The 20,613-nt window shown below is 30.8% G+C and overlaps 1 protein-coding gene across 3 annotated transcripts in view; it reads left to right on the top strand.

The window, feature by feature from the left end:
- The window catches only part of LOC113374045 (CUGBP Elav-like family member 4), a 653,992-nt gene extending 637,444 nt beyond the window's left edge, over window positions 1-16,548 (top strand). For 2 of the 3 annotated variants that reach the window (XM_026614297.1, XM_026614299.1), the window contains 7 exons: window positions 9,465-9,608; window positions 10,221-10,353; window positions 11,239-11,382; window positions 11,663-11,761; window positions 13,797-13,874; window positions 15,270-15,446; window positions 16,200-16,548. In XM_026614297.1, coding sequence (XP_026470082.1) covers window positions 9,465-9,608; window positions 10,221-10,353; window positions 11,239-11,382; window positions 11,663-11,761; window positions 13,797-13,874; window positions 15,270-15,446; window positions 16,200-16,327 — 903 coding nt within the window. In that variant the 3' untranslated portion in view covers window positions 16,328-16,548. The remainder of the gene's footprint in view (window positions 1-9,464; window positions 9,609-10,220; window positions 10,354-11,238; window positions 11,383-11,662; window positions 11,762-13,796; window positions 13,875-15,269; window positions 15,447-16,199) is intronic. The other variant, XM_026614298.1, reaches the window with a different exon arrangement.
- The last annotated feature ends 4,065 nt before the right edge of the window (window positions 16,549-20,613 follow it).

Consider the following 20,613-nt stretch of genomic DNA (forward strand, 5'->3'; position numbering starts at 1 on the left):
TGGAATCAACGAAGTTTTTAATCTTTTATTTGATTCAAATATCAATTAAGTAGACCAATAATTATTTCGTTATTTAAGTTTATGATATAACTGCCTTTAAATATATATATATATATTAGGGTGGTCCTTAAAATGGTCATTTTCGAATTTCCTTGCTCCCAGGGGCTCAAATGGTTCCAAATTGATAAAAAACAATTCTCTGAAAGTTTTAGCTCTTAATATTAACGTTTAGATAGAGCGCAATTCAATCAAAGTTTGTATGGAAAGAGCATGAAAAACATTTTGAAAATTTAAAAAAAATGTGTTAGGTATAACTTAGCGACAAATGAATGAGTTTTATTCATTCATTTGTTCGCTAAATTACATCTAAAAAACATTTTTAAAATTTTTGAAAATTTTTCTATGCTATTTCCATACAAAACTTTGATTGAATTGCGCTCTATCTAAACGTTAACATTAAGAGCTAAAACTTTCAGAGAATTGTTTTTTATCTATTTGGAACCATTTGAGCCCCTGGGAGCAAGGAAATTCGAAAATGACCATTTTAAGGACCACCCTAATATATATATATATATATATATTGTTTGTGAGATTGATGTATTGAAAAATTCTAACAAAAATAAAAATAACTCACTTTTTGTGATTGAACCAAATCAAAAGCAAATATTTAATACTAACAACAAACAAATTGTTATATTGGGCAAATAAATAAATGTATTCATATAATTTTTATCTAGATTCAAGATAAGATAAAATTTCTAGATTTTAGACTATCGCTATTATTAAGTTTAACATGCTTTTTCATAAATCCTTTCTATGAAGAACCTTTCTCACTTCCTTTGTTGGGTATAAAACTGGTAAAAAAACCGGTCAAACAATTTAAAAGAATTTAATAGAATTTTCCCTCGAAATCCCTAAAATGATCACGTCAAAGGAAATACGCAAGTTGTGCTCCATACATTATCTATTTACGAGGGCGAAGGGAAGATACTCGTCCGACGCACGGTCGACGCGTGAGTCTCTCAGGCGGAGGCGTCGCGTATAAAGCGAGAATGTAATGGATTGACCGAGACATCTGAGGAATAAGTAAATACCGAACGTCGGCACTAGATGTATTGTGTTCCCTTCACAAATATATGCGAATCCTAGATGTACGTTCTGTATGCAAATGTAACTTTGAATCCATCACGAGAGCTTTGTTCATTTATTACCGACTTTGTCACTTTGTGACATCAGCACGCGAGGTGCATGTGTTTTGAGAATTTGTTTTTGAAGAGACAAATGGCTTTGTTCTAATTAATCTAAAGAGTTTGAAAATATTTTGTTAAAATTGTACGTGTTAGATGTCAAGTATACAGAGTGGATCAACGTAATACATGTACTATAATGCAAATAGTTAAAAATAACTTCTACTGCAATTTTAAAAAACTTTGTTATATCAATTTGAAAGAAATTGCATTGAAACTAACAGTGTCTATTTAACACGTTGACTGCGATCTCTTTTAACCTATATCAATTTTCTATGATGAAACGTTTATTTAGAAAATAGTTTATGTTCCCTTGATTCAGTTATATTATTAAGCATTTTACAAATTTGCAAAAATTTCTGGGAAAATAGCAGCTGTTGACACAATATCCACAGCCATATAAAAGAATAGGTGATACTTTTGTTTGTCGGAACTATGTCAACAGTTTTTATTTATTATAAAAGTGTGAAAAAGTGTAACAGTTTGTGAGTCCAAAAATAACAATGGTCATTTAGACTTGCAGGGCTCGCCCGTAGGTAAGCGGCTAAGACGGACCTGAATCAGAGGTCTCGGGTTCGATACCCACTTCAAGCAGCCTGTTGTCAGGCAGCAGTGACAACGATTTTTACTTGGAAATATAGATATCAATATATTTCCAAGCGAAAATAGCCCTTGCCCGGCATTGCTGCACCAATAAAAAGTCAGCCCTATTAGATTAAATCTAATAACAAAAAATCATCAAATATTGATGGATTAACCATCGGGTTACCATCTAAAAAATACGAAGAAAGGAGAAGTTTCAGCCCAACAGCTCATAGGACGTAAGGTAAAATATATAAAAAAACTAAACTTCCAAGACAATATTTATTGCATATTTGCTTCGTGCTAATACCTCGATGTTTGGCAAGAAGTACTGGCTTATACCTGAGGGTCTATTGTTTATATCACGCGTGACAGCTATAAAAAACTATCGTAATATTACACTTACAATTCATATAAACTGTCTCATTTTGCATACAAGCAATCGCAAACATTACCCTCAATTGAGGTACAGGTGTTCTTGTATATTAACACAGCACCTGTGGTAATGACTATGTTTAACTTACACAATAGCCCCATAATTGTGAGCATTATGCAGTTAACACTTTACATTTCGACATGCAAATGCGGCACGCTACATGTACGTGACTAGACGATCGTAGAGTTGTTTTATTCTCCGGCAAAGCCGTGAGAAATCTCGGATCGCACACGATTTCGGCCGTGTCATACATCAAGGCAGGCGCCACGCCGCGCTCGGTCCGTATAAATATTCAGAGAGCGGTCTGCTCGCGATCATCGCGCCGATCGCTCGCTTGACCTGTTGGCGGCGGACAGGAACGGGGTGGAGAAATGACCGGGAGAAACGGCCCAGAATGGCGAATAGTGAACACTTTGGGATGGTTATTTATTATCGTTTGGATTATAGTAAACTTCAGTAAAAAAAAAAACTCATTGTCAGAAAGATCTACACTTAAAAAATACTCTATACTTACGTCAGAGTTGTTTAAGGAGGTATTCTGATCTAGAGACATAAACGATTTTTGAGATGTCGTAAAAAAGACAAAGAATATTCTTACTCAAATGTTTTACAAATCACTAATTGATGTTCTGGAAATATATAAAAATAAATTGAAAAATAGTCATAGTGTTATGTCTAGGAGGTAATAAAATTGGGGGTTTTAATTCATTGGAATAGTATTCGTAAGCATTGTTTTAACCCCTCAAAATTTTTTCGCAGATTTCGACAGCCTGAAGTATCTAGTCTTGTGAATTTAATATGAATTCATGAAAATTTAACTGGTTAATTATATGATATTTGTAATTTGTGAATAGGCTCAAATGAATAATTGTCATTTATTGCATTATGAAATTATACAGTGTCAGACTATGCAACGAGTTTTCTGATCCTGAATGCATCGTCATTCGATAACATCTTAAGTTTCATATAAAGTTAGTTATCGTATGAAATCAAATTCTCGTTGAATGTTGACTATCATCAACAGGGTGATAGTAATGGATCTTTAGATCGTAAAAGCATCGATGAGCATCTATCTGGAATGTACTTTGTCTGGAACAAAATTCAGTCTCCTTAACAAAGTCACATAGAGCAAACTTTGAAATGTACAGTCTCTCAGACGACTCGAGTCTGAATATTCGGCGCATTAAGTTTCTCACGAATTCGACTTGATTCCGCAGACGATACACAGAGTGACAGTATTGATTAGGGATGGGCAATAGTTGTCGATGAACTATTACTTGATCAATTTTTGGTATTAATGGGTTCTATGCAAATTTTGCTTCAAAAAAACTCTATGTAATAATATTGGTATAACTATGTTCTTAGCTCTCTGATTCACATTTTTTTGACATGGATGAACTAATTATTAGCAAAAAGATAATTTTAATTTGATGTTTTAAAAACAAATTTTCGGTGATTTATAAATATGTAGACATTAACAGATATTTTTTGAGTAAAGTCGTTTCATCCCTAATATCGATCTCCTCATTCGCCTCCCCTGCACATTTTAGCCAGGCTAAAAGCCGGGACAAAGAAAGTCATAGTTCTTTGTGCAGAGTTATCTAGTTTAAAATGTTTATGATCTGTCGCACAAGGCCGAAGATGCTTCGGCTCAGAACCCATTGATGCGATCAAGAGAATTTCGCTTTGTTGAAAGAAAATCGGGAAAATCTAACTCGATCGAAACGAACCGAGTTTGTTTTCTCGATAGTTTCGAAATCATTATCTACCTCAGTGGGGACGAAGATTCGAGATTCCAGATGAAGGATATTTTGTCTACTAATGATGAAGTTGTTTCAAAATTGGTATAAATTGAGAGGTTTTTCGAGATGGAGAAAAAAAAATGATTTGAGGAAAATATAAATAATTCGATATAAAGAAATAGAGTTTAGTTAAAAAAATATTTTATATATTATTTTTTGAGAATAAAAACTATTAAATAATTTAATAGAATGTTCAGCTTTGGCTATCCTAATAAATATACTAAGAAATATTATTTTTAAGTTACAAAGAACTAATACTAATATGTTATATTAGACTTCATTAAGATGGTGTACTCGTTTAGAGGCACGAATTTTAAAATCAGTGAAACAGACAAACACATTTTCATTACTGTATTATAAGCATAGTTCATACTGCAGAGATCCCTATAAAGTAGAATCTGTAAAAATTTCAAGTAAGCCGGTACAGTAGAATTTGTGTTAATCGTGGGTTAGTAGTATCGAAAAACACAGTTTTGAGAAAACGCCTTTAAGGAAACAGAGATAGATTATCTTGGCCAAACTGCTATATCTCCGAAATTAATTTAAATTTGGAAAAATATTTTTAAATAGTGAACTGTGAAAATAAAAAATCTAGAATGCCCTCAAATAGTCCATAGATTCCAATATTTATTATTTTACAAATTCCGCTTCTTATTATCAATTTTCAACAATTTTCATACTGTTGAAAACTTCAAACTCCTTTCTCATTGTGTAATAAAACTTTTTTTATATAATATTTTGAGACACTTTTTCTACATATTCTACATGCGGTTATCAAAATTATATCAACATGTTTTTGTTAGTGAATCAGATGTGAAGCTGAATAATTTATAAATTTATATTTTATAATAGAATCTGTTTATTGTTAACTTCAAGTCTATAAAACAAATCATTTGAATTTACTCATTCGTAATTTTGTATGTTTATTACTGCACACAAAGTCATTATTATTTCTTCTTAATGCATAGCAAATAGTCTGTCTGAATTATTGCTGTAATTACGCTACAATGGGTCTAAGACAATACCGAATGCTACATAAATTATTGCCCTCAGTCGTGGTCCTGCGGGTTGCGATCAAACAATTCGCGCCCGAGTGTGAGGCCGGTCAGACGGCTGGACAGTCGGTGAGCCGGCCGGACGCTAATAGTTGTAACTGACCACCTGTTGGCCGATGCCAATGAAAATGTTAACACGCCGTTCTGCATGCTTTCGCTGCACTCGGGTCAACTTCTATTTTGTCACAATGCCAACTGTAGTAAACGATATTTTGGAAGATTTTACATAATAATAGATATTCTGGTTAAAAGCAGAGATGGGAATCAGTGTTACTCTCGTTTAAATGACTTGTCTTTTATACTTTGCTTTTCCTATTTATGGTTTTTTTCATCATTATTTTTGCCAACTACAATATGGAGATGTAAATAATCTGAAAATAACATTAAGAATAACTTTTTTTTGCCAAAAACTGTTTTAGCATTTATGGCTAATAATACATATATAATAGATGTGTATTAACCCATTTATTTAATTTTTATATAATTTAGATACTTATTTTTATCAGGCTACAGTTAGAACTATACGTAATTTAACTATACGTATCGTTAATCTGCTATTTCTCTAATATTTTTTTTACATGATTAAGATATAGTTTATTTATTTAGTCATTGCCATTTTTGCTAATTTTAGAACAACGTTTCGGTGTAATTCTATATTTATTTAAAATTCCATTGTATAATTGTTGGTAAGAAACAAAAAATTTGTGTAATAGTATTGAAATAATTATGATATTAATACATAACCGTAGTGGCGAGGCAATTAAAATGAAAGTCTATTAAAGATTTTATAGTTTATATGACGGAGCATAATTCTAAAGATGATTGTAACTCTCATCAGTTATGCTTATGTTTTTATCAACGCATATTGAAACTATTTGATAAGTCTTCTTTTTCGATTTCTTTTTTCAGTTATTACTTTTATAACAGTATAATTTAAGAAAATCACTTTTGCAATTATTCTTCAAGTATCAATTATCCTCAATAAAAAATATTTAATAGGTGAAATTTCAAATATCTTCATGAATTATTTTTAAGTGTGTTCTTATTTTTCATTACAAAGAAATAAAGTTGTTATAAAATAAATAGTAGCTAATAAAAAAGCAATAAAGAACGAATATCTAGAATTCCGAACTGTTGATGAAAATCGCGTACATTTTAAAATTGATTAGCGCTATTCCAACCGTTCGCAATCATTTGTATACTTCCTTTTGCTCTATAGTTAATTGGAACATCTGCTAATTGATGGCAATTAATTATTTCTTTAATTGGCAATAAGATTCACTTGAATTTAATTGCTTCAATTTCAGATCTTAAATCTTTTGTCAGATCTTATCTCAATATCGAAGTCGAACTGTGAAGCATCGATGTGGAAATTATTGTACGTTGTGTAATTGGAAAGTCTAATAAATTAATTTTGCCGTTCCTTGAGATGTAACATTATAGATACAATTTGTATATAACCCTAGATATTATCGCGCACGTGTAAACACAATTATAATAGGTAATACGAATATATCATAATTAAATCTGAACTGATTAGTACGAGAAATCGACGATTCCCAAACTACAATCCTTATAAAATATGAGGTTTACATTCTACTTAGAATTTTGTAGTTTGCATACAAATTAATACAATTTAAACAATCCGAATGAAAGAAAAAAGGGTTTACATTTGGACTTCAATTTACAAATACGCAATTTTTCGTGTTGTTTATCATTACGAATATCAAAACCGATAGTTTCTGTCTAACTCTAGCTTTGTCATGTTGCGTTATAATTTATTATTTGTTATATATTATTAACGCGTTAATCGCCACGATAGTTAAAAATTTATCAATAAAATCATAATGTATCAAAGAAAAATTTTATTTGTACAAATTTCAGAAAAAATGCCGTTTTGTGTGTCACACATTTTTGATTGATATCGCCCAAAATTAAACTTTATTTCTCCTTTTATGAATCTTCATTGTGCAGCTGTTTCTTCCAACTGATGTTGTTTATTGAGAATAAAATGAGTAATTCAAATAGTGAATGCAATGGGGTCGGTTGTGATTACTTCTGTTCTGTTCTGAAGTGGTTTGCGGTATAAAACATGAAAACGGCTTACGCTCAGTATAATTCGGTTGCGCTTAATTCCATGTCTGTCACGGAAAGGCAATTGGAGTCGGACTGTCCTACTGGCTGATATCTCTAGTGTGCTCGTAGAGTCGGCCCCCATTCCGAACGCCCTGGGGGGACGGCCCGAGCTTGTCTCAGTGCGTTTAATCAAGGCCCGAGGGGGTGACACTCTGGGAACAATCATGATGGAGGTTTTCAAAGGCAATGCTCCTATTCTGTCTGCGTTTGAGGAATTCACTTTACTAACTAGTCAATATTTATAAATAAATAATTAAATGCCTGGTCGTCTTATTAATTCGTATTATTATTTAATTGAATGTTTGAAAAACTATCATAGTCAGTTAAATTTATATTTTAAACTCAAAATAATGCTACATGATTTTATACGAAGTATTTATTATTGCACTCTGATAAATTATTAAAAAGTTATAGTTATTGCTACTACTATTGCTACCTATATAATTTTGGTTCAAATAAAGCTCGAATATTTTATTAGAGTTAACAAATACATTTTCTATTAAGCAACCTCCTACGTTTCAATTTCGTTAGAAAAAATATCTTCACTCTATGAGCTTTTGTTTGATATATATCAGACATATTTCTTTTTTTCATGAATGTGGAAGGGAAAGATCAAGCTCATTACCACAATAATGCCGTATCTGAAAATACGTTTTTCTTCAGTCTTGTCCGACTCGACGTGCGAAGGTTATTAATTATAATGGAAAAGAATGTAATTTTTCATTGCTCTGGGTTCTATTCATAATATAAAATTAGTTCATCAGCGAGGTTGAAATATGAGAATTAATTGTGACAAATAATTACAATAAGAGTTAGAGCTACATAAAGAGTTTCTGCGCTCGTTCTGTGGGTCTGTTTGCGATTAATTACTTAGAAAGCATCGGTGCGACGAATATCTCGGCGTTATTATAAGACGGTGGCTCTTTAGTCCCCAGTCGGGGGGTTGGAGCATGATTAAAAAAGCACAACTTTGCGATAGTAATTAGAAAACCGCAAACAAAGGGATACATATCTCAGTCGACGACATTGCCGCGAGTATTATATGAAAAATGTACGAGAAAAAATTGGCGATAAACAGACGAAGTGTAAGCCGGTGGGGTGTTGGACTTGTACAATGTGTTTAGTGAATTAAAAATCCCAAACAGAAAATTGTGATGATTAAAAAACAAAATTAAAAACAAGGGTTGAATATTTGAGCGCTGTTGCCAGGTTTTAAATACAATTAATAAAAATGAACGAGTGTTAATTATTTTCATAATGTAATATGTGACATTCTTGTGTCAAATAGTTATAACAATGATAATTTTCACAAAAATATAAATACCTAGAAGAGTTCAATACCAGGGGAGACATGTGCATCAATTCGTTTGCTATAAACATTTTAAAAAATATAAAAGCATGTTCCAAAAATGTGGAATCGTCTTAGGCCTATTCTCCCTCTCCGAATTCCCAATGCCGGGCGCGTACCAGGGTCCCATTAGAATAACCCGAATGCGAAGAGACCTAGGGTTTCAGAACCGTTCGTTCCGTTCGCGTCAACTATAACTGAATTTGGGAGTTTATCCCTAGCGCGTATAATATTTATTCCGTGTCACGTTTGTATGTATTTCTGTCAATTCATAAAATTTCCTTTAGCAAACAGTGGCTAAACAAATGTATGGACATATTTCATTGAATATATTTTATGGCGAAAACTTTGTGAAATATATTTGTGGAGGTAGTAAAATTGTAGTTTGCAAACAAATTTATTTTGAAAGCATTTGAATGGGATATATAAAAGTAAATTTTATATTATATGAAAATACGTGATGGCGATTAAAATGAAGCTGAATTGTTACAAATTCTTATTTGGTTTTTAAAACATTCACTTCTGCTTCGATAACACAGTCTAGATATGAATTATAAGTAATATTACGCCCTTTGACTTGAACTATTATGTTTTTGTAGACAATGAGATTTAATTGAGATTTTTAATTCCATACTAATAACTTAATTTAAGTGTATCATTATTTAAAGTCTCTGGAATGTTATGTTTTCGTGAATATGTCAAAAGAAAAGAGAATACATACAGATTGCAATAAATATATTATTAAATATGTTTCCATATTTTCATTGACTCCGTTTAAGTATAAGTTTATACTATTTACTGTTACCAGTAATTTTTTTAGAACGAACTATTTTTAAATATATCTATTTTAATTTGCAGGGTGCCTCTTCGAGCCTGGTCGTAAAGTTTGCAGATACCGAAAAAGAACGCCAGTTAAGACGCATGCAGCAGATGGCCGGAAACATGAGCCTCCTCAACCCTTTCGTATTCAACCAATTCGGTGCTTACGGAGCTTACGCCCAGGTAACATTACAATATAATTACATAATAGGATATCATTGATGCTTTTGTCATTTTTTCTTCTTACAATTAGTAAAGTTTAATATGAACGTGAGCTAGCTAACCCTAGTCCCGGGTTCGACATCGCCTAAGCCTTACATCAGGCAGCACGATGTCAAATTTTCATTTGAGATTATAAATCTCAAATAAAAATGCCTTTTGTAATCATAGTTGCAACATATACTCATAACTGTTAGACAATAGATCTAATATAGCCACGCATAAAAAATGTTTAACCGACGAACTGCCTCTTCGGAAAAGCTTTAGGTCTTAAACAAACAACTTACAGAACAAGATATTTCAAGAAGTTTTGATTGCTCTCGAAACAACAAAAATATTTATTAAACTTACGTTTTACAAAATTTAAATTTGGTTTACTAACATACTTTTGTCGATACTATAGAATGAGATCTAGGTGGCATTGATTCCATTTTTGGTAAATTTTAGCATATAAAGTAATATTCTGCTGAACTGTAGCAAAGGTCACGCATGTTACAGTTAAGTGGTTAATTATTTCTATTATTTATATGGGCTTTTAAGATGATTTAATTGAACTGATTTTTTTTTTCTTTTCAGCAACAGCACGCAGCCCTGATGGCCGCTGCGACAGCGCAAGGCACTTACATCAACCCGATGGCAGCTTTGGCGACGCATATACCTCACCCCACACTTAATGGCATGGCCAACCCTGTGGTACCACCGACATCAGGTAAAAATAATGTAAAAGTACTCTTAATGTAAAAAAAAAAAACAAAAACAAATTTCAGAAAAAATGATTCAAACTGCGATAGTTATTTTCTTCTATCTCTTCTTTCAGCTTGCAAAAGCTGTTCACTCAATGATTCAATTTTGAATAAAATACGTTAGAGATAAATAGAAAATAATCAATTAGCTGTTAAGTTTAATGTAAAATATATTAATTTAAATATTTATTGGAAAATTGTACCCGTAGTTTAGATATAAGCTATTCAATTTTTCATAAATAATGAATTATTTCATATTGCTTGTTATGAGAAATTTTCTCCTCGTTTTTAAAGTCAAACAATTCAAAAGCAAAGCATTCGTATTATTTCTTACGCCTAAAGATTAATATTTAAAATTGTACAAAGAATTATGAGCTCTCATATTTGGTAATAAACATGTTGTTCGTATAAAAATCATGAAAATATGATGTCGGATTAGTAGAAAATTTCCTGCCTTTTCCTTTGCGTAGAAAAAGACGTAAATATAATCCTGGGCAAGAAAAACAGAAAGAGATTTGTTTTTCGTTTTCTCGACTGAAGATTTTCGCGATTTGAATAAACACAGCTTAAGAAAATACAAGACGCTTGCAGGATGAGTCGTTCAAGCCTTGGGGCTTCTTCGGTACTAATGAAGTTCTTTGAAAGCTAAAAATATATAAAAAAGTTGGGCTAATTGCAAATGAAGTTAGATTCATTTTTAATTTAGTCGTTGATTGTTGATCATTCTAAAATTTTGGGTACATATAAGATATTTAATATTATTATTAAATGCATTCAGACCGAATTAAAGAATTACGTCAAGTTTGAATATAGCTAAATTTAAATGATTAATTTTAAACAAATATTTTTAGGATCAGGTCCTGTGAATGGTGCTATACCTTCATTGCCATCACCAACAATGCCAACATTTAGCATGGCTGCTCAAACACCCAACGGTCAACCTGGTGGGACAGAAGCTGTTTATACAAATGGCATTCCCCAGACATATCCTGGACGTGAGTTTTTTCATAGTTTATAAATTATAAATATAAATAAAAAACTATCTAACTAAATTATTTATTATAACTTCATTAGCTATAATTATTGTAATCAATACTAACTATCTCTCTTATTACATAGTGTCTACTATTTCTAATTCTGATAACCAACCCAATCTTAAGTTTTATTTATTAACAAGTTGGTTGATAATTATGCAAAGAGTTTTTAAAAGTCGGTTACACTTTTTGCTATCGTTTATAGTGCTCTTTTCATTTTAAACTTATTTTTTTTATTCAGACGCCTTACACCTTTCGATACCAGCCCAAGGCCTGACGAATGGTGACGCCGCTCTACAACATGCCGCTTACCCTGGTATGCAACCCTATCCTGGTGTCGGTGAGTACTAAAATCATCCCTTGTTACAAGCCTCATTTTAGCTCACAACATCCTATTCCTATAAATGTATAGATGGTGCTAGTTGTGTACAAGCTATTTTGAAACCGTCAATATTTATAAATATTACAATATTTTAACGTTTATGTGTTCAGAACGAATGCGTTTTCAAACTACAACATTGAAATGGAAACATTATCTAGATTTTCTATCATTATTGTAATTGGAAACGCATTGTGTCATATATATATATATATATATATATATATATATATATATATATATGCCTAATTGTTATGAATTATTAACCATAAACGTATTTTGATTATCATATGTTTATATTTATATACATTATATATCATTACTGTTTGGTATGGCTGTTACTGGCAAATTGATTGTTTTAATAAAATTTTAACAATAAGATGTTCAGCACCAAAATTTTCTCATAAGTTATACATGTTCAATACACATTTATGTTATGGATAACATATTAAAAAACAACCCACTACTTGAATGCTCAATTAGAGAAAAATCAATCGAGAAATCAATTATTTTAAAGTTATTATTGATGATAATATATGTAATCTTACTAGGTTTAAATTATTTTGACACATATAAAATCATTGTTTTGGTAATATATAATCGGTTATTACAACATAAGATTGGAGATAAAGTGATTTGTAGTTTAGGCCAACCTTCGGATAAAATAGATATGTTATGTTACGCGTCTTTTAAGTCGAATAAATGTTTGAATTGGTAAGCACAAACTCAGAAAATACTTTGTGTTTTGCTAGATACAGCGTTTTATTTTATATCTACTTCTAAAACCTAACCTCAAAATGTCACAAACGTTTGTATACTTCACACTTCTGTTGTTATATACTTTTTTTAAATTTTTATTCATAACCCGCATTCACATTATTTAAATATAATTATAGATAGTAATTAGCCAAGTGGGTAATTGTTATTTTATACAATTAATTGGATCAAGTTAATAGGCGATAATTTTTCAAGTCTTCTAAATTCTGGTGTAAAGAGCACCGGAGCAACATCTGAATTAGTGTGATTTGCTAATTCGTGATGATGATTAGTGATTTTTGTTTTTATAAAGTCTTTTATATAAAGCACATTCCGATTATCACGCAGAATTTTCTTGCTCACAAACAAGGGTGTACCTGTAATCATTCTGAGTACTTCTGATTGCCACAATAGAGCAACCCGGAGTTGCTCTGAACCTCTATTCCGTATGACCAGATAGAAAATATTTTCGTTTTATAGCCAAGATTTTGTTTTCGAGTGCTGATTTTGAATTATGTCCGATAAGCCAATGATGTTCTCTAATTTTGGATTTGATAGTTTGTGATGTGGTGTTTTCTTGTTAGTCTGCGGTCTAGATGCATACCTAGATATTTAACATAATCAGCACTTGGCATTACATGGTCAGAAAATGCACTCCTGGGCATGATAACATATGCGTGAGGTAGAATTGTGACATTTGTGTCTTTTGGAGATTTTGGAGATTAGTAGATTTAGAGTAAAACGTGTTATCGCACTCCAAAGACAGTTTGCGACTACCAGCTCATACTATTATTCAACATAACATGACTTGTATTTTATGCGTAAATAAACCCTTTCATTTTGTTTGAAAACTATTAGTTCATATGTAAATGTTGGAAATTTTACTATGCAAACATTACAAATTATTAAGCTATGTATACAGATAAATTTTAATCAACTTTACAATGCTCAAAAAAATTCTAATTTTGATGTCATCCAATTGAAAATCACTGGTAATAGAGATTGGTCTAACGTTAAACAATTTAAACCAATATAAATTTGAACAGACAATTTTTTCCTAACACGCAGACATGTTGAAACCACCTAAAGATCTCTCATTTATCTTCAATTTTATGTTGACTGTGTACTATTAATGAGTGTTTCTAAATCGGGCGTTGATGTGTGTATGTTGTCGATGTGATTTTGTATTGATATGTCGTGTATTTTGATTGTTTTTCTTTCTGTTTCTATCAACTCGCAGCGTATCCAGCGGTATACGGGCAGTTCGCACAAGCCATACCGCAACCGCTCTCCGCGGTAGCGCCGGCACAGAGAGAAGGTAAGAAGCCATGAGCCGCGTCACGAGAGCGCAAATTCAATTAAATAGCCCGACCAAATTGTTCTAGAAATCTAGATCATCTTCCAAAAATCCATCGAGCCCAAGTGCTTGAGAATTGAATTAATTAAATTAGAAGCTTTTATGCATGGTAACGTTATTCTTAGTGTAGCGATGATACCTTCTGATATTATCAGATGCTAGATCTGGATATCAATCTGTATTAAAAAAACGTATGCTTTTGTTGAAATAGAGCAATTGAATTTATGTATTAGTGAAATTTGCAAACTTTTTGTCGAAATTATTTTGCAAACTTCAATTATTTTCCTTCAGTTTTCAATTAGTGAGGAGGAATTATACTGCTTGCATGATTTTAATTGTGCATGATTAGATTTCGTTTGTTGTTCAATTTGTATCTTCAGATGTTGTTAAATTTAAATAATTTTATATGTGGTGTGTTTTTATACTAATAATATATAAATGTTATTATTTTTGTACCAAATATATTAGATTTGTTTTTGCTTTATAATTAATATGCAAAAACGTATTTCTCACCACAGGTTATAAATATCTCATCATACGCTTCTGCATATTATTTTAAATATAAATTTTTTGTATATACGTATAGCAACTTAACACAGGTTTGCTTAGAAAAGATGTACTAACATTTATTGTTGATGTTATGCCTGTAATGTTGGTGTATTTATTTATCATTTGTTATTACTATTTGTAATTATGATCATACATAAATTATCCGATGATGATTGGAAAGTTATTAATCAAAATGTATATTTTACAACATTTTTTACACACAGAGACTTTTTCCATATCACTTTATTTGCTAAAATTTAGTGCAAAATAATATAATGCACTCAGAATTTTTATATATATTATACTGTTGCTCACTAATTTATACAGTATAAATTTGCATGTTATTATTTAGCACTTACGATTTACCCGTCATATCATAGTATAGTTTATTATATGATAAATAATATTCATTTTGGTTTATAATATTGTTAAAAGCACAAATTTCAACATTAGCCATATTTAATTAATCTTTAAAATCTATTTCTTATATCATTCAACGTGTATTAAAAATATATATTCTCAGTAATGATTTAATAAATCTTGCAGCAGTAACTACTTTCAGTACCATGCTAAACTAAGTACCCTGCTAATCCATCAAGCTTAATTTTTGATACTTATAATTATTTATTATTGCCCTCAAAAATCAGCAAATACACAAGTTAGCTAAAATATATATGTATAAGTAAAGTATACGATTTGATCTATTTGTTCCGAAGAATAACGAATTTCGATGTCATCTTTGTCCTCCCATTAATTTTAAGGAAAATCATGATAGTGTTCTCGGCGGAGTTTGAAGTTTCTTTAAAGAGTTTCTGATGTTTCCAGGATGCTCCATCTCGGGGCCAGAGGGCTGCAACCTGTTTATCTACCACTTGCCCCAGGAGTTTGGTGACGCCGAGTTGATGCAGATGTTCTTGCCCTTTGGAAACGTCATCAGCTCAAAAGTGTTCATCGATCGAGCAACAAATCAAAGCAAATGCTTCGGTAAGAATAAAAAATGAAATATATAACCAACTCGATTAATGAGTAGATATACATGTTTGTTTATTTATATCTTCGCAAGCAATTAGATTAGACTCATGTAAAATAAAATTAGCTTATAAAACTATTAATTATCAATTAAGTGCAACAACATGCTGAGCTTTGACTTTCAAATTCAAAACCATAGATGATTATAATTATTAAATCAAATTCCTGTAAACCTGGATTAAAATTATTTTATAAAACTGAAATTTTGTAATCAATTTTAACAACTTTTTAACTCTGAACTTCAAATTTACAATGAATATATGATTATGGGTGTTCCACGGTGTAATGATTGAGCTCATGGAGTCTTGTGGACGGGGTCGTGAGTTCAAACCCCGCTCTGGACAACCTGACATTATGGAGTTGCAATGTTCCCTTTTAATTAAAAATAAAGATCAAAAATATGTTTCCAATTGAAAATATGTCCATATCGGACAATATGGTCTCATGCTAATAAATCGCCCATACTAGTCTTTTCTGAATCGAGTAGTATGGATATGATTATAGTAGCTTACAAATTTTGCTTCTGGAACCAGCACCTAACAAACTAAAGAGCAAATATTATTGAACTCAAAAAAAAAAAAAATTAAATTACAGCTGGTACTCAGACGTTATAAATAAAAGCTTTCAAAAATATTTAATATGAAAAATAAATTTGTGTTGCTGCATTGAGAAAATTAAAGTTTCTCTACAATTCTATTTTTTATTCAGGTTTCGTATCCTTCGATAACCCGGCCAGCGCCCAAGCAGCGATCCAGGCAATGAACGGTTTCCAAATTGGCATGAAGAGACTGAAGGTCCAACTGAAGAGGCCAAAAGATGCCAATAGGCCGTATTAACCCACGTACCAATTGTTTAAAAAGGAGCCGGGCCACAGGACTTAGCGCAAACGCGCCTAATCTCTATTCCGTACTCCATTGGTTTCACGAAGTCGGCTGACTTTGCTATTTCTTACTATGAGAGACCCAGGAACGGTATGGGATCGTTAATAGAATCAAACAATTAAAATACAAATAATTATATAAATATATATCACTAAAATTATTATTAACTGAAATGCTGGGATAGTCGGAAGACGGAAGGAACGTGAATTATCAATAATGTAATCACGTATTTGCGCCATTAAAAGAAATTTAGTATACTCTAGGTAGATGAAACTTAGAAATATGCTTACTATTAATACATATTATTAAGATAAACTGAATTATTTATAAATATGTATTTATATATCTACATACATATAAATATGTGTATATATACATACATATGATAATAATATATATGATAATATATCTTGTGTATATACTTATATATAAAATTGCATTAGCTATTAATTACAAATACTTGCCAAATGTGGAAAACGGCAGATCTAGTCAGTTGCGCGAGCTAGCCTGTCGCGTTTAGTCCTGAAGCCACATGCCTGCACAATGCAAATAACTAAACAATTTGGTCAATTCTTTGCAAACCTATCGAATAAGCCGTTATATGTGTTGAAATTATTGTACAAGGACTGTTCTAGGTAAGATCTTTCGCCATTTGTATTATTTTGATTAAACATAATGCAAAATATCTTGCTTTACCGTAACGATGATCAATGTCATTGATGTATTACTATACACTATACATTTAAATTTACAATATGAAGTTTAAATATCCGAAGCAGTACAACTTTAATTCGAAGAAATGTTTCTTTCTCCAGATCAGGTAACCAAAGATTACTTTATTATATAGAGAATAGATCATTAGATAAATTACGCAGTATATCATATTTAGGAATAGATTTGACATTTGAATTTTGAAATAGTTTGCACATATTTTCACTAAATATCTATATAATAATTAGAAGCCTTTTCAAATTCATTATGATGCATTTGTTTTCATTTTCTTATTTTCACATAATTAATTCTATTATTTGAAGAAGTATATTGACAAAAACAGAAGTGTAAGTAATATATAACTGATCACATTGTTTTGCAGAGCTAAACAGTATTTTAGCCAGTAATATAATAAGAAAATGTACTTAATACATTTACCAGGTTTTTCAATGAATGATTTTGTACATTTTATGACTAACAGCAAATGAATTATATTATCATATCATAAAGTATGAGTTTTTGAGCTTAAAATTCGGCACATATAACGGTTAGTATAATAGTTTACGAGAATTCGACACTAAAACTGTAAATATAATGCGGGATCAGATTTTGTTACTGTAATTCTAGGGCACAAAACAAGACTATATTATATTATATTCAATTAATGGCCCTCAAGTTGTCGTAGCATATCTGGATCACATTTATCGGAATAATATAATGAAATATATAAAAAAATATATATTTTTGAACCGCATCTTGGGAATTCCAAATGGGCTGTGATGAAACATACAAAATGTCAATGTCGTGTTGATTGTACAGGCCGTTTGTACTCTCGTTTGTCCCGTCAATGTTATTCGGTGTTTGAAATTCAATGTTAAAAGACAATGTGATGAGAACCTAATGAAGCTTCTATTTGCCGATCATGTCCCGGACTCTTGTGTACAATAAGATATGTTCATACAAAGCTTTATTCCGGGGTCAATCGCACTTGTAAAATATAAATTAAACTAGAGCTAAAATTTTTAGTCAAAGAGCTAAATCTTTCGTTATCTTGTACAGGCTGTTGAGTTCAGTGTTGATATCATTATTATAAATATTATCTTGATGCATGTGAGTGAAAAACGTTTATTTTCTATTAAGCAAATTGTATGAAAAACTCTGATAATTAAAATGTGATTTTGCATTTATGTAGATACATTCATATTTAGTTTTAATGTAACTCAATATTTATTGTCCGCATGTTCAAAACAAGGACAAAAAAGGTGCAGGTATTTGGTTTAAATTATAGTGGGATTCAATAGAGGTATTATTTAATAGAGTAGCAGGACTAATCCGAACAGCGCTTAGGCTCATCCTTTAGATAGCAGCTATCATAAATCGTAATATATACATAAATTAAATAAATAAATAAATATATATAAATATATCACTTCACTAAAATATTATACATGCATTAAAATATTTATCATCATAGAGGTATTGTTAAAATTTGTACGAAGTTTCAGAATTTATTTGAAATATGTTTCATAATCCATTTAGAAATCAACAAGTACCAAATATATATATAAAAATTAAAAAACAAATATAATTTTTAAATAAACTTTTAGATATTAGAATTATTCAATAGGTAGATATATCTATCTATAAAACAAGAATTCCTGCTAAAATTGAATTTATCCTCATTTTGCTAGTTTTCACATTATTACTTCACATAAATATACGCAAAAATAACGTAATGAACATTAATAAAAAATAGTATTAAGGTTCTGAAGAATTATATTTTATTTCAAATGGTGATTTTTGTTTTTCAAAAGTATTAGCAATCATATATTTTCACAAAAAACATTTAAAGTAATGTTATTCGTGCTTGACTAATTTTACACCAGACAACCATTCAAAAATATTTCTATATTTTCTTAAATTCTCTCTACTTCGTGTAGTTTTTTTTTTGGATAGTGACTTGAACTGATTGAATTTGTACAATTTTTTATTTATAAACCATAGTGAATTTTTGTTATTTTTGGAGTGACTAAAGAGCCATTTGTTTCCAGATAATTTTAGAAATGAACTGATTTTAAATTAAAAAACTATTCGAAATTTATGTTCCTACGTTAGAAATACATTTAAACGACGTGATACATTATGATGGAATATACATTGACTGCAACAGTTGTATTAATTGTGCCAAAACAAATTCAACGCCGTTGTCTGTGAGTGTATGTCCCTGGTCTTAGGCCAGAAAGAAATCTTGTAAATAGTTAAATCTAGCAAAGTGAGGACCTTAGGTTAAATTCGCTGCGTACGAGTATGCACTTGACTGTTAAAAAGTTGGGCACATGCAAGGATGTACGACGCTATACATATAAATATGTAGAGAGAAATTTAGTTATAATTTTATTTTTGTTAAAAAAAGGCTTTATTCGCGATATCAACGGAATTCGTAGGGCTCTTGAGAGCTGTGAAATGCATATGAAAAATCTAAAGTCTGGTTGACCCTCCGGGTCGATTTAATTCTCGACTTTGTGTGATCCGACATCACTAATTTTGTACCAAAGACAATATATAACATTTTGATTATTGTACACATCAATGGATAAACTATTTTGTATATTTTCATGTAGTTCTTTCATTGATAACTTGATGATACATTAATGCCATTAATGAGATGGTTAAAGCTTAATATTATGACCAGCGGAACAATTTTTATCGTCAGAATTTAATTAAATAATGCTATATATATACAAACCCTGAAGGCTTTGAAAATTGTTCCTATGATCATATAAAAAAACTAGTCAAAAAATTGCAAATGATAAAAAAGGAAATTTAGTTATTAATATTTAAATGAATTATAATATATAACATTCTAATAGTTTTATTTATATAAGAACTAATATATCTTATAAGGTTATTTACACTTACATAACATTTACACTTACGCCAAAAACCATGCCATAATTTGCAATTATTATCTATTACGCCAATGTTTTTAGAATTACTTATTAAAAATTACTTATTAGATAACATGTATAGAAAAATTATATAATGAGTTTATTAAATAGAATTGCTTTGTTAATAATATTATTAAAACGCTTGATACGTATAGAAATTAACCAAATCCAAATTAGCTATTTTGCTTGGATATTTGCTATTACTTTCTTAGCTTCACGAAGAAAATATTCCGGGGAATAAGAAATTTCATTTCGAAATAATGAGCGACAAGATTTTTCTTCTAACATTTTTTGTGTTTGCGAGAAAATGTTAGAACTCAAGCAACAATCAATGTAACCTACGCCATCCGGCGCAATTTTTTTGGAATCACAAAAGATCTGTTTGAAGTAAAATCTTGCCTTGTCTTAATTATTCCGACATTCGTTTTCAGTTTTTATTCTCGGGACTAAATAAAAAATGATCTTTACAACTCGAATCAGTATATTATCTAATCTAGATATTATTCTAAAAGCATTGCAATATCTCGGCATGTCATACACATACAACACACTATTAGGAAATGTATTCTAGTTATGTAAAAT

This window comes from Ctenocephalides felis, unplaced genomic scaffold, assembly GCF_003426905.1.
Source record: "Ctenocephalides felis isolate EL2017-DRISC unplaced genomic scaffold, ASM342690v1 CF-g0.4_SCAFFOLD_01604, whole genome shotgun sequence".
NCBI classification, from domain to species: Eukaryota; Metazoa; Arthropoda; class Insecta; order Siphonaptera; family Pulicidae; genus Ctenocephalides; species Ctenocephalides felis.